This window comes from Lytechinus variegatus, chromosome 6, assembly GCF_018143015.1.
Source record: "Lytechinus variegatus isolate NC3 chromosome 6, Lvar_3.0, whole genome shotgun sequence".
NCBI lineage: Eukaryota > Metazoa > Echinodermata > Echinoidea > Temnopleuroida > Toxopneustidae > Lytechinus > Lytechinus variegatus.
Genome location: NC_054745.1, coordinates 3,616,765 through 3,640,386, shown reverse-complemented (window position 1 = coordinate 3,640,386; position 23,622 = coordinate 3,616,765). Strand labels below are relative to the sequence as shown.

General features: G+C 37.5%; 1 protein-coding gene across 1 annotated transcript in view; it reads right to left on the bottom strand.

Annotated features, from left to right (window-relative positions):
- The window catches only part of LOC121416858 (transcription elongation factor SPT5-like), a 33,412-nt gene that overhangs the window by 8,115 nt on the left and 1,675 nt on the right, over nt 1-23,622 (bottom strand). Inside the window, exons 3-19 of the mRNA XM_041610379.1 lie at nt 22,652-22,859; nt 22,105-22,240; nt 20,963-21,091; nt 20,536-20,635; nt 19,484-19,704; nt 17,975-18,272; nt 17,175-17,250; nt 12,703-12,860; nt 9,216-9,371; nt 8,331-8,428; nt 7,376-7,445; nt 5,987-6,112; nt 4,614-4,739; nt 3,672-3,753; nt 2,115-2,222; nt 1,341-1,446; nt 740-867 (exon numbers count right to left, since the gene is read on the bottom strand). Coding sequence (XP_041466313.1) covers nt 740-867; nt 1,341-1,446; nt 2,115-2,222; nt 3,672-3,753; nt 4,614-4,739; nt 5,987-6,112; nt 7,376-7,445; nt 8,331-8,428; nt 9,216-9,371; nt 12,703-12,860; nt 17,175-17,250; nt 17,975-18,272; nt 19,484-19,704; nt 20,536-20,635; nt 20,963-21,091; nt 22,105-22,240; nt 22,652-22,859 — 2,326 coding nt within the window. The remainder of the gene's footprint in view (nt 1-739; nt 868-1,340; nt 1,447-2,114; nt 2,223-3,671; nt 3,754-4,613; nt 4,740-5,986; nt 6,113-7,375; nt 7,446-8,330; nt 8,429-9,215; nt 9,372-12,702; nt 12,861-17,174; nt 17,251-17,974; nt 18,273-19,483; nt 19,705-20,535; nt 20,636-20,962; nt 21,092-22,104; nt 22,241-22,651; nt 22,860-23,622) is intronic.

Below are 23,622 nucleotides of genomic sequence, written 5' to 3'. Positions count from 1 at the left end.
TGATTAAGACTACTTATTATAATAACAAATGCACAATTTCTATAACAAGTTTACTGTAAGCAAATCAAATTGAATGATTTCAGTTGCTTTAAAATTAAATGGGCGATTCCATACATGTTGTACAGGACGTTTTGACCACAATTTCTAGTTTCCTAGTCCAATGCTTGAGCAATAAAATATTCTTTTTTGTCATTGATAAAGCTATAATGGGTAGTCATGTGAAAAACTAACAACCAACACACACAAAATTGATTATGGGTAAATTAAAGGTGAAAATGTGTGTGTCGTACGGGACGCAAAAGAAAATCCCGTACGACACGCAACATTTTAAGCTCTTATTGACATATGGACAACACATTTTTGTTGGTTGTCAGTTTTTGCATGTCTACCAAGTATTACTTTGATATTACCACAAAGCAAATTGAAGTTCTTCGTTCGTTTGGACAGCAGGTCGAAAAATGTTGTGAAAATGGCTGATTTTTCTAGCATGGAATCCAAATGGCCTTGGTTATCAATTGTGTGACTTTGATTCAATAGTACCCCAAAATCAAACTGTTCCACTCTAGAACTTCTAACAACACTTGGACCTATTTCCCCCCACATTTATACCACTTATCCTTTATCTTAAAATTTACATTGCAATAATGGTATTGGTATTTGTTCAACAGTCCCACAAACCGAAGATCACTGTCATGCTGATTCTTTAAAAAAATTCATTTCTACAGTCCCATAAACTTACCATCGTGTAGTGGAGTTTGAGAGCCATACATTGGAGTCCTGGAACCGCTCCCATACATGGGGGTTTGAGAGCCGTACATGGGCGTGTTTCTGCTGTAAGCTGTCGTCATTCCACTTCGGATCTGATCGCTGTAATTCAAAGATAATGGTCATGAGATCGAATTATGGAGGAAACACTCTAAAAGTGAAAGAAAAATTGATAACATACGCTATTTTATTCATGAGTCCACTGTTTTGAGTTAATTAGTCCACTCTTCAAAAAGTGGACTCATGAATAAAATATCATACATTTTTATCTTTTTTTCCCACTTTGAGAGTGTTTCCTACATAATTCGAACCATGGCAACAGGAGTCAATTTGGCGCACTGTGACAAAAGCACACACCACCATTGGACATTTTTTGATACACACGGTAATTAGGTGTTATTTATACAGGCAATCTGCATATGCCAGTGGTTAAACCGATGGTTTTAAAAACCGCCTTTGTGAATTAGGGCCAATAAGGTGTCAAAATGCTTAAATGCAAAACAAATTTTAGTGCCATCATGGCTTCAAACTTATTTTGTGATTGTTACTGCAATTAAGGTTTATGTTTGACATACCTTACAATGTTCATTCGGCTCCTGTCGACGTTGATAGTTTTACAGTTCGTATGTAGCTCAATACGAGCCGTTGATTCGGTGGCGTCTTTCACGATACCGATATGACCTTCAGGAAAATTGGGAGAAAAATAATTTCCAATTCAATCAAATTAATTCATTTTCGATTAACATCAAATTTTGTTTTTGTGAGTAGGTGACATCATCAGAATAAGATGTTCATATACATGTAAATTTTTTGAGGGATTGAGTGAAACTTCATTTTTTTCTTCAATTGCCCCTTCCCTTTGAAATAAGCTACCATCTTACATTCATAATGCCAAGTCTGTGAATCAGTTCAAAACCCTACTCAAAACCTACCTGTTTAATAAATGATTCAGTTGTGGGTTGGTCAATTGGAGGTGCACACCAGTTTTGAGTTTTGATTATTACAATAGTTGTATTACCTGTTTCATTATCCCCTGCCACTCTTTTTTTTTTAAACCCAAGTACAAACCATAAACAGAACACAGTGCGCTTAGAAACAACAGTAGTAAGCGCCTTATAAATGTTATGTATTATCATTATTATAACTATCTTCTAAAAAATCCTTTAAAGATGAAACATTCAGTGTTTAATTTCTTTATTTTTATTATCTTTTATTCAAATAATTTTTTGTTGGGGCCGACTTCTCCTTGAATTCATTTTCTGATCAGCAACTACAAAAGCACTTCCATTCAAATGGCAGTGTTCCATGAAGCAAATACTGGAGTGAACCAATATTTAGCTTTGACCTACCTTTAAATGGTCCCTTTGTGATGCGCACTGTCTGTCCAATCAGGCCTCTATCTCTGCCGACACGCCCACGACCACGCCCGCCACCAGGCCCACCTGCAGGTTGTTGACCTGTCAAAACAACAACAACAACATCAATAATTTGCATGTTGCATCATGACCTTTACTAGGCCTGAAAGTACATCCCGAACGAGAAATGCATTAAATCAGTTTTAACATTCTATTCACATCAGGGAAAAAATTGCACGGGGGCTAGGAGCAATTGTGTCCCTGAAGTGCTCAAAAGAGCCATGGAAATTGAAAAAGTTCCCAGAATTCCCCATTCATTGCGATGTTAAAGCATATCCAATCAGTTGTGCAAAGTTGCCCCCCCCCAAAAAAAAAAAGGAAGAATGTATTTACTTTTGGCCTGATTCATCCTATTCATTTCAATTCATTTCCATTTATTCATTCATTCATTCAGTCATTCAGTCAGTCAGTCATTCATTCAGTCAGTCATTCAGTCAGTCAGTCAGTCATTCATTCATTCAGTCAGTCAGTCATTCATCCATTCATTCATTCAGTCAGTCAGACAGTCATTCATTCATTCAGTCAGTCAGTCATTCATTCATTCAGTCAGTCAGGCAGGCAGTCATTCATTCATTCATTCATTCAGTCAGTCAGTCATTCATTAATTCATTAATTCATTAATTCAGTCATTCAGTCAGTCATTCATTCATTCATTTAGTCAGTCAGTCAGTAAGTCATTCATTCAGTCAGTCAGTCAGTCATTCATCCATTCATTCATTCAGTCAGTCAGTCATTCAGTCAGTCAGTCAGTCAGTCATTCATTCAGTCAGTCATTCATTCATTCAGTCAGTCAGGCAGGCAGTCAGTCATTCATTCATTCAGTCAGTCAGTCAGTCAGTCAGTCATTCATTCAGTCATTCATTAATTCAGTAATTCAGTAATTCAGTCAGTCATTCAGTCAGTCATTCCTTCATTCATTCAGTCAGTCAGTCATTCAGTCAGTCAGTCAGTCATTCATTCATTCAGTCAGTCAGTCATTCATCCATTCATTCAGTCAGTCAGTCATTCAGTCATTCAGTCAGTCAGTCAGTCAGTCAGACAGGCAGTCAGTCATTCATTCATTCAGTCAGTCAGTCATTCATTCAGTCAGTCAGTCAGTCATTCAGTCAGTCATTCAGTCAGTCAGTCATTCATCCATTCATTCAGTCATTCAGTCATTCAGTCAGTCAGTCATTCAGTCAGTCAGTCAGACAGGCAGTCAGTCAGTCAGTCAGTCATTCATTCATTCAGTCAGTCAGTCAGTCAGTCATTCATTCAGTCAGTCAGTCATTCATTTATTTATTCTTTCATTCATTTATTCATTCATTCATTCATTTATTCATTCATTCATTCTTTAGACAGGGTGGTCTCTTCAATACATGAAAACTGCTTTTCGAGAGAGCACTGGATATACATTAAGATTAATGAAAGTCTCAAGGAGATTTTTTTTTAATCCATATTTTTTTAATCTTTAAGGAACCCCCCTAAAAAAGAGAGACAGTATGTACATACCAGGACCTGCACTTGGATGCATGGGGCTTGTAATACGTGGGCTCATGGGTGCAAATCCAGTAGAAAATCCACCATCAGATTTCTAGAAAACAAGATGTTGAACAGAAGTATCATCTTGAAATTTGTCAATCTCGATTCTCCGTGTTGACTGCGCACCTGGGTAATGCACACTTATATCTGATTTGTATTTGAGACCAATACAGCGCACCATTGTTGTAAGATATTACACAGTGCAACAAACTTAATCCTAGACAGGAAACAGTGTAGTCCACTTAGGATAGTAGAGAGCCACAGAATAAGAGAAATATAACATACGTGTGAAAAAGATTATGATATACCAACAAGACGAGGTAACATTGGTAAGTTACTTCACAGCGCAAGATAGCACAGAGTATAACAGACTTTTATCTCCAGCCAGTACAATGTGCCTATTCCTAACTATGAACACTCAATATGAAATGTGTGCTAGACAGTAAGATCACTTATAGGTAAAATAGTACACAGTGCAAGATAGTACAAGGTTCAACAAACTTTTCTCTATCATGGACTATTAGGTAGTATAAAATAGATGTATCTTTTCAAGCATCGCGATTGGCCAATACGCATCACATGACATCCAACCTTTTTTGTGCGTTGCACGGCAGTGCAAAAGGTGCGCAACGAAAAGTGATAATGCACACTCAAGCAGACCAGTGCGGTAGAAGTCCCGGGAAAAGTCCAACAAATCTGTACTATAAATTTTTAAGAATTTGTTTCTGTGTTGCTATTTTATAAAACAAATAATGCACTTGCTCTGTCTTGTGTAAAAGTAAATGCAGAGAAAGCTTGGTTTCTTCAGATGGTGCCAGCGGCTCGTGCAGTGCGGCATCTATCTAAAGAAACTTCACGTGCTCTGTTTTTCCACTAACGCACTCGGCTGCATGCATTTTTTGTATAACTTACCCTTGAGCCTCCAGCCAGTACAATGTGTCTATTCCTGACAACAAACACCCCTCCATTCTCAGTCATCAGACGGGAATGCAGGAATGCGTAATTCCTGTAGATATGTCTGACTTCTCCTTCTCTGCCCTGTAAGGAAATAAATTAAGATATAGGTGGTAAATTCACTCCATCACATATTTCTTGGGATTACAGAAATCTCTTTGAATTTGGTGAAATGCGTGCATTCCACAAGGATTTTAATGAGAGTAGCACTTAAATTCCCAGTCAGTGCCGTATAGAAGCATTTTGTCATATCATGCTACGGGGACGCTTCTTTGTATTAAGTCAATATGATTGTGCATTATATACCATGCAGGAATCAGCATCAGCATATTGTGGAGCGTTGTGGCCCAGTGGATTAGTCTTCGGACTATGAAACAGAGGGTCGTGGGTTCAAATCCCAGCCATGGCATAATTTCCTTCAGCAAGAAACTAAACCACAATGTGCTGCACTCAACCCAGGTGAGGTAAATGGGTACCGGTAGGAAGTAATTCCTTAGAAAGCTGTGTAAGCTATGAACGCCTAGCTTAGCCAGGTAATATAAGGAGCGCCTTGAGTACCTAACAAGGTGGATATGTAAGCAACATAAATACCCTATATTATTATTATTATTTAAACCCAGGTCTGAAAAAAATGCTACAACTTAAAGTGATTACTACTACAGATGACAAAATAAGCCATACATCATCATTATGCTGGTAATACTATCAAAATAGCAAACCATCACTATGAAACACAACAATAGCAGTTTCTACACACTGCATGACTGATAATATCAATGAATTTCTTCCGACCAGGTGGAGGCTTCATAAAGCTACATGTATTTGTAAAACTATGCATGACTCTATGATAATAATAATAATCCGCTTTTATTTAGCGCTTAATACATCCGAACGACGTGTCTAAGCGCTTTACAGATGTATCATTACCCCGGTCATCAGATTCAGTCAGTCATTCCCGCACACAATATGTGCACATCCTCCACCCTTTAAAGAGTATTCCAGTCAGTCGCCTGTGAGGCGCACACAGTACTGGACAAGCTACAATGACTTTCACATCTTACCGGGTACCCATTTAACACTAGGGTCGAGAGTGGAAAAGTGTTGATTAACGCCTTGCCAAAGGACGCCAGACCGCGGTGGGATTCGAACACATGACCCTCTGATTACAAGGCGAGAGTCGCTACACCACGGCTCCTCCACAAATGCACAAATGGAACATGATATTAGTGCTAAATCAGCTACAAAGGGATATATCATTCCGCACTAAAAAGGTCATCAGCTGTAAAGCCTGAAGACTGAATCTCTGTGTACATTTCAAACTATTGACTTACCGAGTGCGGACCATCAATGACCTTGACAATATCTTTGACCTGTAGGTTGTTCTGTTCGGCGTCCAACGCTACTGCATGTCTGGAGTCTTTCTTACGGGTAACAGCCTGGGGCTTTACTTGAACAAGCTATATCAAGATAGAAATTAAAGATAAATGCCAGAAGGGCTTAAAGGTAAATGCTAGTTTTGGTAACGATATCAAAATGAGTTCGTACAGAATCCAATGAAATGACCACCAAAGTGTCTGTTTGTATAAATAAAACGCATGTGCCAAAGGATTCTGGGAGATATTGTGTAATTGCTGAGAAATCAGCAAATAAGCACAGGATTTGGGTAGAGCGTCGGGCCAGACGCTCTTCAGCAATAATTATACATTGTCCCACGTGCACTTATCTGTGTTGGGGATCTTCGGTGTGAACATTTTTCAGCGTAGATTTCAAGATTTCACAAAGTTCAGTTAATGTAACTGTACCAGATCTAGATCCTCGATGATATACTGACAATTAAGCCTTGTTTTAGAGACTTTCTCATGAAATCAGTGTTTACTGCAACTACTGGAATTTCTCTTTAACTATTTCAATGTAAGGATGCACATGATCTAATCAAATGAATACCCAAGTGTCTATCAATTAAAAGTATGTGACAAAGATACATGCCAGATGGGGTTTAATAACAATTTCAAAATAACAATGCACAGAATCTAATCAAATGGCCCTGTAAGTATTTTATGTATCAATTAAAAGTATGTGCCACAGATTCAGGCAGAAATTGTATTATGGCTGAGAAATTAGCAAAATAAGTACGGGATTCGAGTTAAAGACAAATAGCAGCTGTGGTAACGCTCTCACAAAGAGTTCAAACAGAATCCGATAAAATTACCACCTAAGTGTTTGTATGAATAAATAAAAAAAATGTGCCAAATAGCTCTGGAAGAAAATGCATAATTGATGAGAAATTAGCAAAATAAGAACGGAATTCCATCAAATGATGGGTATTTTTCAAAGCAATATTAATAGCTTGTCCCACATATCCGTTTCTGTATTAGTGATCGTCAGAATTATTGATTTTGCGCTAAGATTTCATGATTTTACAAAGATAAGTTTACATTAATGTACCAGATCTAGATGTATGATAATATTTTGACAAATAAAACTTGATTTAAGACTTTTTAATGAAATAATTGTTTGCTGCAACTACTGTCTTTTACCTTTAAATATCAGGCATTTTGTCAAGCAATAATAATACACTGTCCTACATGTGCTTATCTATGTTGGTGATCTTCAGTGTGAATGCTTGTGTTTAATGCAACTACTTTCACTTATCTTTAAGCACTAAAGGAGCACAAGACATGGATTAAATCTAAACAAAGAAACATCATCTACGTGTTTACCTTGTTATGCATGTTCAGTACTTGGAAGGTCTCTTTCTCCAACCTTACAATCGAACCAACCGTCTGTGGACTGAAAAAAAAAAAATATCATGATGGAGGCGCATACTTGCATAAGTGCAGTGATATATATATAAGTTTTTCACCTCATTTGATTGTGAAATTCAACCAAGGGAATATTTTTCTATGATGATTATACTTGCTTATATAGTGCTTAATACTTCAAAAATCTCTAAGTGCTCTACAGTATATGCAGCATAATTACCCTGGCTTTAGCAGTGCAGCTGTTACGCGTGCTGTGTTTCAAGGAATAAATTCCTGCCAAGTATCCATTTACCTCACCTGGGTTGAGTGCAGCACATTGTGGATCAATTTCTTGCTGAAGGAAATTATGCCATGGTTGGGATATATTCAATGTCATTCTTCAGATATTGTATTAGAGTCCTTGCTGTGGTCATTTCTCAACTAGAATGTGAATGAAACTATCTACCTAATTTATATAGTGATGATAGAGCGCAAATTTCAAATGCAAGGGCACTGGTTTTTAAATCATTATAAAAATTGAGTCTTGTGCACGATTACCAAAATGTCAAGATGTCAGCAAATTACATTTCCTTATTATGGCCACGATGTTGCTTCCCCTATTAAACAATCATAGATTTAAAATTAGTCTCCATCTAGTGAAAACTCATAATTGGGACCACCTTTTGTGAAATAGGTCCCAAGTCCAATGATTTGGGTCATTAATCCCAAAGCATAAAACTGATCAATGTTTATGATTCATTGCATTGATCAATATATGCAATCAACAGTACAACTCAACCATAGGATAACACATGGACTTAGATGACCTTTCTGCTTCCTTGTTCTTTACATGAGGGGGATGCACGCGTCAATATTGTGGGCCATTAATGATTGCTAGGTTCAGTTAACATTCAGGTATTAAAGGCATGCTTACTCAAGCTGAACCAAGTCACCCAATTGAAACTGTCCTAGAGAATCTACTCCTGTGCTCATCTCTTGGCAAAGCTGGAGATCCCTTGGCAATACTTTCATCTAGAAGAGTGAGTGAATAAGAGAGAGAGTGAGAAAGAGAGAGAAATAGAGGGAGGCAAGGTGGGAAGAAAGCGGGAGGAGAGAATGAGAGAGACGGGAAGGAGGTGGAACAAGAGAGATTGTTTATTAGACGAAATGGTGAATGGACAAATTGACAATTAGACCATGTGGATAGTGGACGAACTGATAGTAGACAAGTTGGCAATTGGACGAATTGGCATTGGATGAATTGGAAATTCTTCATTTAGACCAACCTTACAGCATTCCCTCTTCTCCATATTCTTCCAATGGAATCTTTGGTCTTTCCTTTCCTCTTATGCTATTCACATCCAGACCCCAAGCTCTTTTTACAGGTTCATCAACTTCCCTCCTCAACACTTGTCCCACCCATCTCAAATCACTTCTATTTACCACTTCCCTAACAGTCTCTTCGAAATTCAACCTTTCCATAAGCTTACTTGTGACCTTAAAATCAAATATTTCGATCAGGGGCACGTTTTACAGAGTTACAGTAGATCCAATCAATATCAACTGTATGGAAATCCATCCATACTATATTTTTTTCCACATGAAATTTGCACAATCTCCTAAGTGAACGACAATCACACTGAATTTCCAAGAAAACAATGAATGTATGAATATACATCAAATCTAGAAAATATTTCAAACAAACATGCATTTTAGATGTTGATGTTGCTGGCTTTCCAAAGTTGTATTTAATTGGATCAATTGTAACTCTTTGTAGGAAGGTGCCCTGATATCTAAAGAAAATAATAATATTCCTTACCTCGTGCATGGTGAGATCTGAAAAGACGATGGCCAGGTTCTCTTCCACCCTAACGACCAATCCCGTATCTCCCTCGTAGCGACCTGCGATGACCTTCACGTGATCTCCGATCTTGAAATGCTTCCTCAATTCATGAGCAGGAAACTCTAAGGTATCCTTTACGAGACAAACAAAACAGAATCATTTCAGTTTCAGTTTAGTTTATTTCACTTCCATTTTCTAATAATAAACATAAGAAACATATATATACATATGTATGAATGTACAAAACAGAATAAGTGTCATAAGAATACTTTCAATAATTAATTAACAAATTCGTAGGAAATAGAAGGAATATATACAATTCTTTTTGTTCCCGATACATTTTGATGATTAATCAAATTATAGATTACAGTTAGCATGTGAAAATGAAAATGAGGGACTTATTAAAAAGCAAAGCTTGTAATTGTAAGTCCCTTAGGATAAATTTATAGTAATCTAGAGGCCCCCCCCCCTCAACGAATCGCGCGATATTTTCGCCGTGCGAAATTTTTTGACCACGCCACTCGCTGAGTTTTTACTTTCAAGTCTTGCGCAACTTTTGAGACCAATTTTGCGTCACCCGGGTATGTGGTTCCGAAATTACGCAACATTATGTAAGTGCATGTCAGACCGAAAATTGCTCAAAAATGTGATTTCGTGTACAAAGTCAATGCAAATTGTGTTTTCAACCAAAATTCATAAATGTATGATTATTTTTAGTTTTGCCAGTCAAAATGTATTCATTTCATGATTTTTATGATCACAGAAGAGTCCCCAACAAATTTCATTGAAAAAACAATGAAAAACAAAAGGTCAAAAAAACAAAGAAATACATAAGAAATTGCAAAAAACAATATAATACATAAGAAAATGATTTGATATCACAATTTTTTCATGTACTCTTGCTAAGGACACCACAAAGAGTCTCTATACCAAAAATTAGTACATTTGGAGCTTTATTTAGGGAGTTAGAGGAAAAAGTATGATTTCGCATACTAATTACGCATAAATTAGCATAATCACTTAATAGCGATTCGCATGAAATAAATTATTATACAATCTTGTAGATTATGTCCCACACAACCCGCGTGCCAATTTTCGGCGCGATCGCGCGGTCGATGGCTGAGATCTTAGGGGGGGGCCTGGGAGGCCCCCCCCGGCCATAGGAACTCCTAAAAGACCCCGGCCTAGATAGGGTTAATCGTTTGTAATTAAAAGTAAAGACAATCTAGACCATATATGAAGAACGGCAAAATAAATTTTTAATTAATTAATTTAAAGGAACAATGTTTTATTCATCTCTTTAGACTCAAGACATCTTGGATCAATATTAGTTTTTCATTCAGTGCGCCATCTATTGGTTGCAGCGGACAGGCCGATATTTCACAATGCATCATGGGAAAATATTGATATCTGTTGCATATGCATGCACACGATTATACAGTGCTTGACCGGCTTGCATATTTTTACTAGGTACCAGGTGGTGGGAGAGAAATTTGTCAGCATATTTCTTAGCAAAAATTTAGACAGTTTTCGTTGAATTCTTACTTTGCTTTTGCTATTATGGCTTTGATTTATGAAGCAGTTTGGTCACAATACTGCACACTAGCATGCACTGTGCGCTCCCTGTGCGTGTGCGAGATGTCGACCTCGAAGTTAGAAATTTTGCTTTTTCGCAGCAACCGATAGATGGTGCAACATATTGTGAATCCAGAGAATTGGATGAATTCCAAATACTGTGGCTGCTTCAAGACTCAAAATTGACGATTGTCCTAGCGAATGTGCATCACCCAGCTACATGTATGCTCATGTGAATTTCACAGACACGGTACTGGGATACTCGACTGAGTCAAATCAGTCATTATGTGTGGCCACTGGTAGCTCATATGAATAGATCAACTTTTTGTCAATTCTGATAATCCGGGACTCTCGACTGTTCGAACTATTATTTGTTTACTCTGGTGAACAATAAAATGGCAGAAAGTGTATTCATCCTAGGCCTGATATTTGGGTCAATTGAAAAATAAAATTTCTGGAATTTGAATTTCCATTTAACCCTATCTAAGCGAGGCCCCAACCCCCTCAACCAATCGTGCAATATTTTTGCAGAGCGAAATTTTTTTTTTTGCTCACTTTTTATATTCAAGTCTTGCTCATTTTGAGACCAAATTTGTGATGCAGGGGTACGCAGTTCCGAAACTATGCAACATTTTGTTAAACCAAAATTTGCTACATGGATTTATTTTATGCTGTATGATCTCAAAAGAGTCCCTGACCAAGTTCATAAAAAAATAGTGAAAATCACAAGGTCTAAAAAACAAAGAAATACATAAATTGCCAAAAAACAATATAATGCATAAGATATTGATCTGATATCGCAATTATTTTCACATAATATCACAAAGAGTTCCTACACCAAAAATTAGAACATTTGGAACTTTATTCAAAGAGCCAGAGGAAAAAGCATGATTTTGCATACTAATTACGCACAAATTAGGATAATCAATTAATAATAATACAGGCCTGTGAGTGGGGTTTCAAAAAAATAGCGGAAAAATCTGAAAATTTACCTTACTATTTACTATCGTCAAGCAACTGCATTTGCCCATCACGATTCACGGTGTATTCTATTTCTAGACCAAGAGCTTCAGTCTCTGTATTTTGGTTGTTCCGCTGAACTGCGTTGGATCACTCACCAATACATAGACTGAAGAGCTTGGAGACCTGTACGTACAGACAACTTATTTTAGCAGTAACGTTAGATCTAACAGTGGAAACCCGATTTTCCGATAGTTTTTTGTACATAAAATGTCACATTATGAAAAAGAAATCACATCCATATTTACGAAAAAATGTTTAAAATTCAGAAATATCGTACCTTAGACCGCAGTTACTGCTAATTCCTTTGAAATAATGATCGAAACATCGTCATCTTCGATCCTTTCGTTGGTCAATGTAAGTTGCCATCTTGGATGATGTCATCATCCTTACAGACGTATTTACCAGTCACAAAATATCCCGATTTGAGCCCTGCTTTGCGCTTGTAATGTATGCCAACAACGGCAACGGTGCACGGTGTGATCCACAGCAGTTTCATTCGAAACTTCCCAAAGGCAAAATACAAGGCCCCGTAACGTGTATATTCACAACACACACATTCTGCTCGCATCCATTTACCTAGACTTGTTTTCCAGCCGTTTTGGATAAAATAGCGGAATTTTGACTAAGAAAAAACGGAAATGGAACACAGGAAAAAAGCGGAAATTTAAATCGGTCTTAAAAATGAAAATATCATTAATAGCAATTGGCATGAAATAAATCAATATAGAATTTTGTAGATTATGTCCCAGACAACCTGCGTGCCAATTTTCGGCGCGATCAGGCAATCGACAGCCTTCCCCTGCCATATGATGTCCGAAAATAACCCGGCCTTGATAGGGTGTGCGGTACCAAAGGACCGCCTTACCTTTAGATCTTCGTGTTTCGGTAGAACCAGGATAGTGTTTCCATCGACGCTCTTGATTTTACCTTGAAGATGGATCAATTCTCCTTCTACCACTTCCACGTTGTCTCCTGGAGCAAAGCTATGACTCTTTTCTTTGGTTGATTTGCTCTTCGCTACCACTGCAATGGTATAACTGGTTAAGGAAAGCTTTCATAAAGCAGGGGTGTGAGTGGTCACAAATAAAAAGATCTGAAAAAAGCTGAGGAGTGGTGAAAAAGTCTGAAATTGAACGAGCTCCCATTCTTTTTGTACAGAGAAAAGCCAAAAAAGCTGAAATTAAGCTGAAAATAGGAGTGGGCTATAAATAGGTGATTTTTGGTTTTACTGTGGGAACAGTTTTTTTGTGTCCCTTTTACCTTATCTCAACATGAAATGACAATATTTTTTGTCTCGGGTCCGAGAAAAAAGTGTGCCGGGCCAAAATCCAAAATGGCCGCCCAAACCCCCCAAAATCACAGTTTTGGCCACAACTTCTTTATTTGGTGGTCTTTTTTCTTTGGTTTTGGTGTCTATTCATATGTATTTGGGGGCAGGCAATTTGTTTTTCATATAATTAGCACTTTTAAACCATTATTTGTAGAGTTAAAAGGTAATTATACCTAAATTTTTCAATTTTTATAGCCTTTTTTCAGCCAAAAAGTAGATTTTATCGTCCTGGGGTTCTTGGATATTAGATGGTATGAGGTCAACAATAGCAAGCAGCTTCATAGAGCTATATCGCTTTTATTCCTCTACTATGGGTTTTTCGGATATTTGTGAAATATAACTTGTTAAATAAAAATGTTAATTTTCCATAGGGGCAATACAGTATACAATGTACTGTACATACTGCACTGCTTATTTCCATGCATTGACCACCATGATATATGACAAGGCCTGTATATAAACTATAGTGTCATAGAAATAAGCTCTTAAGTCATAGAAATAAGCTCTTAAGGTTTAAAATTAGATTGTGAATTGTGAATTTGATTGCTTGTCAGCTGATGTACATGATGAAACCAGCAACGTAAATTGCACATAAAATATCACATATCATATACGTACATCACATATCTACATGTAGCTATATCTTCTTCATTTGGAGGCTTTTTTTTACCTGGTTGTGGTGTCTAACTGGCCTATGTTTATGGGGTCAGGTAACTATATAATCATGGTAACGTTGATCAACAGCCAATCAGAACCAAGGATTCCATGTAAGTTACCATTAAGTTAACATAATGGTAAATTTTTATGCAACGGGGCCCAGAATATCTACAGTTTAAATGCCATGATGTGGGGTTAATTAGCTTTCTCCGCCCCCTGAATTAGCATATTTGACAAAACATGTCCTCAGTTTCTGAGACAAAACATATCTTCAATTTCTGAGGCATCTAATTCTAAACCTAAGAGCTCATTTCTACATGTATAACACTATAGTTTATACATGCCTTGTCATGGTGGCCAATGCATTTATGCAGTGCAGTATGTACAGTACATTGTATACTGTATAGCCCCTATGGATAATTAACATTTTTTTTATTTAAGATATATTTCACAAATATCCGTAAAACCCATAGTAGAGGAATAAAAGCGATATAGCTCTATGAAGCTGCTTGCTATTGTTGACCTCATACCATCTAATATCCAAGAACCCCAGGATGATAAAATCTACTTTTTGGCTGAAAAAAAGGCTATAAAAATTGAAAAATTTAGGTATAATTACCTTTTAACTCTACAAATAATGGTTTAAAAGTACTAATTATAGGAAAAACAAATTGCCTGCCCCAAATACATATGAATAGACACCAAAACCAAAGAAAAAGACCACCAAATAAAGAAGTTGTGGCCAAAACTGTGATTTTGGGCGGTTTTGGCGGCCATTTTGGATTTTGGCCCGGCACACTTTTTTCTCGGACCCAAGACAAAAAATATTGTCATTTCATGTTGAGATACATTACAAGGAATAAAAAAAAACTGTTCCCATATTGAAATTACAAAAATAGTATTTTTGACCCATGTATAGCCCACTCCTACTGAAAATCAAAACAAAGAAAAAATCTGAAATCAGACAAAAATCTGAAGTCTCGAATCCCTGTTACATGTAAATCCCCCCCAAATGCATTTATCACTGTTCCAGTTCATTATTAGATTATTGATGCATCAGTGGTGATGGTGAATTTTTTTACCCAATTGCTAAGAAAGCATGAATGCTTGTACACAAGCAACCAGAGGACCGACGGCTTAACCCTAATTCTCCCGGGGGGGGGGCCATAATGGCCCCCCCGTCAACAATTTTCGCGATATATCTGCTGCGCGAAATTTTTTCACCTCGCAGATCACTGACTTTTTACATTCCAGTCTCGCGCAAATTTTGAGACCAAAGTTGTGACGCCCGGGTACGCGGTTACGACATTACGAAACATTATGCAAGTGCATGTCAGACCCAAAATTGCTCATAAACGTGATTTCGTGTACAAATCCAATGTAAATTGCGTATATAGCCAAAATTCATAAATGTATCATTATTTCTACTTTTACTGATTAAACTTAATTAATTTTGCCTTGTTTATGATCAGAATTATGTCTGGAACAATTTCCATTGAAAAAACAATAAAAAACAAAAAGTAAAAAAACAAAGAAATACATAAGAAATTCATAAAACAATAAAATACATAAGAAATTTATTTCCAAACCAAAGTTTTTTTGAATTACGATTGTTAAGAATGCTACAAAGAAAATTTTTACCAAAAATTAGCATTCTAGGAGCTTTATAATGTGAATTAGAGCAAAAAGTATGATTTATGCATAAATTAGCATAATTAATTCATATAAAATAAAATCTCATTATTTTGGAAAATTTTACCATACAGCCTTGTAGATTACATCGCACACTACCAGCGTGCAAATTTTTGCGTCGCTCGCGCGATCGGCGGCCGAGATCTTAAGGGGGGGCCATAATGGCCCCCCCCCGGAATGACAAGAATCAAAATACCCCGGGAGATTTAGGGTTAAGCTCCTCTCCGAGGGGACTGGTAATGAGGATTAGTGCCTTACCAAAGGGCACTGGCACACCAGGGGGGCGTTTCATGAAAGGACTTGTCGGACGTTTTATCCAACAAGTCCCATTTTATCCGACAGTTACCATAGGAACAGTGCCTCTCAGCCAATCAAAATCATGGAAAAATGTCAGATATGACAACTTGTCGGATGAAAATATTGATGAAAAGCTCCCCAGGTGGTAATCAAACCTGGCTCAAAGGAATGCGAACCTCCCCCCCCCCCCCCCCCCCCCCGCTTTACCAACTGAGCTATAACGCCTCCAAGAATGAAAAAATCCATTTATGATGAGGGAAAGATTCTTGGAATATCGACCCAAATACGCATATCACTATTCCAGTTTATTACTAGATTATGATGTGGAGTGTATGGAATAAATAGAAATGTGCTTATACGATAAATTAGTTCTTAGCTACCAAAGTAAGACTAGCTAAAAAAAGATTCTCAGGAATTGATCTAAATGCTATCACCACTCCATTCCATTATTAGATCATACGAATGTGTAAACCCTGAAACAGCTATAATGTGGACGATAAGAAATGTTTTATGATAAATTTGTTCTCCGCTACCACTCTTATGGTAAAACTGGTTGAGGAAATCTTGCACGAATGTGCATGCCCTAAAACAGTTATGGTAAAACCTGTAATAAGCATCCATCACTATTGCGGTTCATTACTAAATTATATCAAAGTCTATCTTCAGCTTTCAATATGACTAATTACATTTCATTAGATTACATGAATATGTATTCCCTGAAAAAGTTGCATTTATGAAGCAGAGGATATGAAATGAAAATTTTTAGACTTTTCCTTAGCACTTATATTGACGGTTTCCTTCTTTTTTTTTCCAAGATATAAAACCTATTCCACAAAAGCACTGATGAACGCGATTAGAAGACTAGCTAAGCCAAGGTGATATAGGAGAACCTTGAGCACCTAACAAGATGGATATGTATGCTACATATATGCCTTATTATTCCAAAGAATGGGATAGGCTGAACATTCCAGGGGGCCGTTTCATAAAGCTGTTCGAAAGTTAAGAGCAACTTTAAGAACGACTGGTGATCCTTTCTTACGCGCTAAACCATCGCCTACGGTGTATACCATCAACCAAAAGAAAGGATCACCAGTCGTTCTTATCTTTCAAACAGCTTTATTAAACACCCACCAGGATATAATTTTTCTGATATCCAATCACTGCATGTGTCAGATAACAGATCAAAGAGCCTTTCGTTGAAGAAATAGAAAATACTTCACCAAACTAAGCTGTGTCCACAATGTCGGTAACAGACATTGCAATATGGTTTATGTTTTTTAGGCATTCGACAGCACACATGCAATCCCAATCGAAAAAAATAAAAAGTGGTCACATTCTCCATGAAAATAGTTAAAGGATACATTCTACGTCGATGTCCTCTGGCTTGTCTTCAAATCTCTCCAACTCAGACAGGGTGGGCTTGATACCTTCGGCAATCTGTGATTGGTATAATAAAGATGAGCATGGTGAAAGATACTGACGATGACGGCAACGACAACGAGGACGTCAGAAACATTGATGACGACAATGACAATCATGGGATGGTGCTGGTGGTAACAATGTTGGTAATGATGATATTGATGGTCTTGTTGATGATGTTGATGGTGGTGGTAATGATGATGGTGATGAAGATGATGATGGTGGTGAAGATGATGATGATGGTGATGATTATTATGAAAATGGTGATTGTGGTGGTGATGATTATGAAAATGGTGATGATGATGGTGATGATGGTGGTAATGATGATGATGGTGGTGAAGATGATGATCTTGATGATTATGAAAATGGTGATGATGGTGGTAATGATGGTGGTAATGATGATGATGGTGGTGGTGAAGATGATGATGATGGTGATGATTATTATGAAAATGGTGATAGTGGTGGTGATGATTACGAAAATGGTGATGATGATGATGATGGTGGTGGTGATGATGATGATGGTGATGATGATGATCATAATGTTGGTGGTGGGAGGGGGCAGTGGTCAACAATAATGACAATAATGATGGTATTGGATAAAATCATACAACACAATATCATGTTTGAATCTTTCAATTGACAATAAGGAAGAACATTACATTCTTTTCTATCAACCACAAGTTATCTGAAAAAAGAGAGAATGCTCAAAACCACATTCCAAAGCAACACATATTTTACTTACGATAGCGCTCATAGCAAACGTCTTGAAGAGGAACCCTTTCCTACTGTAGCGATTCCCTTCAAAAACCAAGAAATCACCATCAGATGTGACCTCTCCACCGATCCTACGAATCGCTTCCAAGTCAAACAGCTTCTGCTCCGGGCGCCGACGCTTCCGCTTCTCGGCCGCGGTCTGGGCCGTCCGCTGGATGCCGCGGGGTCGGGTGTAATCGATTCGCGGAAGAAGTTTCAGGATAACCTGGTTCTGGGTCTGATCGACGTAGTCCACTTGGCCCAGGTCATCTTTGAAAACCCCTCTCCTATAAAACATAATCATTAGGTGGATATGGAAGTAAATCAGAATGTGTAATCAACATGAGAAGCTTTCTAGATTCTCAAGATTCGTCGACTATCACAGAAATGGGAGGTGGCAGAGCTGCCAACCTGAACAAGAACACTTCAGTATTTTCAAGGCTGAAAATCAGTATTTTGGTGAGGAAATTAGTATTTTCACAGGAATACCATAGGACAACGCACAAACTGAAACTTAAGAAATCAGTATTTTGCATGAAACCATCAGTATTCTTCTCTATTTTCAGTACTAAGTACGGAAAATCAGTACTACTTGGCAGCTCTGAGCTGGTAATCTTCAAGGCTCTTTTGGACAAGAGACAAAATCTGGGAATCACTGATTGCAGTCAGTATTCCATTCATGTTTCATTCTTGTAGTCTGCCAGGAACGAATATTTGATCTCAAATAACATGAGATATCATACTCTATGACCCGTATTCTGAAGTCAGGTTTAACTTAGACCATGGTCTAACTCTGTGCTAAACTTATATGGGAAGCCAAAAGTGTCCAAATATTTATTAAATTGTATGTTTCTTCTATGCACTGTGTTCTTTTCTGATTTATCGATGGTGAAGACAGTCACATATTTATACTTCTTACACAATTAAGGATGATTCAAGAGCCAAATGAGCTGAAATATGATATCTCTATAGTTAGTGATTTATGTAACAATTGGCTATCCATACTTAAACCACAACTTTAAACCTGACTTTGAATTAAACCCAACTTCAGAATATGAGACTATCAGTTTCAAATTTTGATAATGACATGTTTGACGACAAAGATTTATTTATCTGAAATGGGCTAATAGGTTTTTTTTTAGGGGACGCACTGTAAAAATCTATCTTATTTGAGCTTGACTCAGCTTTCCTCTTGAGCAGAGCCATTTCCTTGCCCACCTAACAACATTGGTAATTCTTTGATACAATATATGGCTTCGAATTAAAAATCACATCAAACATATATCACTGAAAAGTTTCCTTTTTGGGGAACACACTGTACAAACCTAACTTACTTGAGCCTGACACAAGGCTATTCCCTTGAGCATAGCCGTCTTCCTGACCACTGAAGGACATTGGTCAATCCCTTATTACTAATTATGGTTTCAAATTAAAAAAAATATATATCACTGAAAATGTGTTTCCCATTTTCTGGGACACACTATACAATTCAACTTACTTGAGTCTGACCCAAGCTTTTCCTTTGAGCATAGCAGTCTCCTTGACCACTTTCAGGACATCGGTCATCTCCTTGATGGGGACCATCTTCTGAGTCCACTGACCGATCCTCAACATCCCGACACCGTTGATGGCTTGCTTGACATGGGTCTGCTTGTAAGACTCGATGTAGATGTAACCTTTCAACCCCTCGACGGCCACAATGGATTTAATTTGAAGCGGCTGCATTGAGAAGAGATCAGAAAAAAATATGTTTACATTGACATCTTTCAACATCCTCTCACCATTGATCTCTTGCTTAATAGGACCTGAATGTAGACAAGTTCGGCAACATCAAGTTACACTGAAAATATCTATATCTATATCGATATCTATCCATATCGGGATTGAGTTCCTCACTCCTGTACATTTTTTGCGATAAATCTGATGCGAATTCTTTTTCCTAGCCAGAATTCCTATGCGTACCATTATTTTCACCTTCACTGATTAAGATCAATAACTTTAAAGAGCATTACAAAATTTTATGAGCCAAAAAACAGAGAAATATTATTTCCGGTAGGTCAAATGCAGGGTTATATAAAGTTTTACTTACATACACACATTACCCTAAGGCTACTACAAAGCAGGGTAGCGATCAATTTTTATTTTTATGGGCAATCTTTTTTTCCACATTGGAGCGATTGCAGAATTTTGGGGGCTATTTTAAGGGATACTTTTTAGGAGTAACAAGTAATTATGCAATAAAAGCAAATATCATCATTCTACCGTAGTTAGAATATTGTATTATAATGATCTTGAATATTTTGCTACAGATCTTGGGGCAGCTCCGAAAGAATAGTCACCCCAAAGCATGTATCTGGGGGGAATCTTATTTTAATTTTAGGGGCTATTTGTCCTGTCATGAGGATAAAATCAACCGTTGCCCTCATTATTTCCTGCGCTACTACTAAGACAGGTTTATTTTCTTGGGGTGGGGGGGGGTGGAAGTGCCCTTACACCCCCAGCATCTTTTGTCTGTGATGTTAAAAAAAAAAAAATGTGGCGAAAATTTACCTCTTCTGTATTCTGGTACGCGATGAACTTCCTCATGAGCTGGATTGCGACCTCTTTCTCCTGGCCAATGGTACATTTGACCATCCACAGATTGGGATCTCTGTACGTCATGAGATGGGATCAAAATAATACCACTCTCCATTATAACTCACAATAGTAATAATGTATTTAAGAATCCAACCACTGGGGTCCCGTTCTTCTGGTCAAAACTATTCGCTTCCTGAACCACCTTGTGTCTTTTCATTTAATTTTTTTTCTATAATTTAAGCATTTATACAATTATGTTGAAAATACAAGTTTGCATTTTATGCTAATAGATAATAAGTGTCATGTCGCGTTATGCTGTAAAATATCATATTGCATAGCTGTCTTTTATATGCTGTGTTATGTATGATACATTTTTGATTTCTAAGTAAATAGAACTCACTTGACGCCAGGGAGAAGTCCTTGTTGTGTGATGGAGTCTGGGAGCTCATCTTCGTCTCTGTACGACGTGCTGGTCCCTTCAGCATATTTCCTCTTGTAATACTCCTCGAGCTCATCCTCCTTTTGTGTACTGCAATACAAACAGAGACAATTTTATTTTAACACTTTAAAAGGTAAAAGAAAGTTACTCCAGGAAACAATCATTTCATGAGAAAGCCTTTAGAATCAAGGCTAATTCCCACCATATCATCATCTATAGAATTTAAACTGGTACATTGAAAGCAGCTCATCTTTGTGAAATCCTAAGATTTTAGCTGAAAATCGATAATTCTTATATTACTAACACGAAAAGGCATATGCCGGACAAAGTAAATAATATTACTTGAAAAATTACCGAAATTTTATGGAATTTGAAACTTAGTTTATTTCTCAGCAATATAATTTTTTTCAGAGCCTAATGGCGCATAATTTTAGTTCACACATACAGACATTTGGGTGGGCTTTTTATTGGATTCTGTACTTCGAACTCATTTTCAGATCGCTACCACAACTTATCTTTAACAACTAAAACTACTCTGAAAGTGCCGCCTCTTACTCGCTAAATGGACGAAGATGTTTGTGTTCAGTCCCATTCATTTACATGTGCATATTTCCTTAAATGAAATCAAGCAAAATAGGGGCCGTGGAATGGTTTTCAAACTTATGGTTGAGCCAAAAATGGGTGGCCTGACCATGCAAAAAATCACAATCACATGGTCATTTTTATATTTTGTACACGGTTTTGCAAAAAAGTGGGGGGGCTGAAGCCCCCTCCCCCTCCCCTAGTTTCTGCGGCCCCTGCATAACACACAGACAAATAAGTTATGAAATGACAGAAGGGTCTTAAATGGAGTTGATGCGATCATGCACAGCTATAGAAAGCCCGCAACCCCAACAACTAAATCCAATGATTAGGTCTGTTAATTTTGTTTCCATGACATCTGTCATGCGCCATTGTCTTGACTATTCAATGCGCTTCTCTTCGACTTCGAGCAAAATTTTGCAAATTTACTGCATGTAAAATATGGCAATTATGGTGTTCCATAGCTTCGGATAACAGGATAAATCACAACTCTTAGGTGTAACCAATAATTGCATTTATACCTGAACAGCTGAGTGAGACGTCGGGCTCCATGTTGATCGCTATCATTGTAATCCGTGGGAGCGTTATTGATCAGTGCTTCGGCTCCAGCTTCCCACTCATCTTCCTCATCGTCCTCACCGTAGTCATCATCAACATCTTGTTTATGCAGAAAAAAAATCATTGATAATAAAACAGGCTTTTATATACCATAGCGCAAATGATGTAGAAACGATCTATTATGAAGAGCACTTAAATTACTACCTCTACTTTAGCTCAGCGCATTCAGGGAATCAATCCTGCCATTGTTACCCTTCTCCATTCTAATACATTCAACACCTGACAAGAATACAGCACGTCCCATTTGTAAGTCTTTGGTATGACTCGGCCGGGGATTGAACCCACGACCTGCTCATGAAGTAGATACTCTACCACTGAGCCATCATGCTCGGTCAAAGGAAAGAAACACAGGATAAATCAATTTGTGTGTTTAGAAACAAGAACAACTTTGGAGGTTGCCAGCTGTAAATTGACCTCTAATCCAACATTTAAGAGCAAGTTAGAACTCACCAGCTTCGTCAATGATGAAACTCTCAACTTTCCTCTTCTTTATCTTCTTCCTATGGTCGTACCCATCGTGATCTTCCTCTTCCTCTTCGTCCTCCTCGTCGCTCCGTGGTTCGCTCATCAAATCCTCCCCATCCTCCGGTTCTTCTTCCCCGTCATCGGCCTCCTCCCCCTCTTCAGCTTCATCAGCGCTTCCTACAAGACTACCCTCCTACAAAATGGAACATTCCATGAGAATAGTCGGTCAGAGGTGCTTAATATACTTTGCAATATTTCAATAAATCAAAATTATGTAATATTGGAAAAATATTCCTGGTGTAATGAGCCAACAATTTTGAGGCTCGTTATGGCTTATCGCATAAAATTTTCAAAAATGTTGGGAGGAAGCGAGCAAGCAGAAATGACAGTTTTATTACAAAAATCAAAGTTAATGATAGATTTTGACATAATATTCAGAAAATATTATACTTCATCCTTATCCCTTTCCCTTTTTCTTGGTCGTGAAATTTGCCCCCCCCCCATCTGTAAGCCAGTAAAAAATATTGGATATTCGATGATGGACTACACTATGTTGATATATTGCTAGGACACAATATGACCAAAATTGTTAGTTATGTAGAGTTAATGACTATTTATTGACCATATTCTGTATTGTTTTGAGCCAACTCTGAACTCATCATATGAAAAAAGTTGGTACCCAATTGCCTATTTTTCATGGACTATCACCGATGATAAGGATTTAAGTATTCTGAAATTGTACTTAAATGCCAACGCATATCTGAAATGCAACGTGCAATCTAATTAATCAATACGCAGTAGTGCATGTCCTCTTTGCATGATCTGACCAATGCAATCATGGCTTTTAAACTGCGCGTAACTAGGCATTAAGTACAACTCTAAGTCATACTTAAATATTTGTGAAACACCCCCTGGTATAGTATGTAGATCCAGGAATGTGAGAGGGTTTATGCATG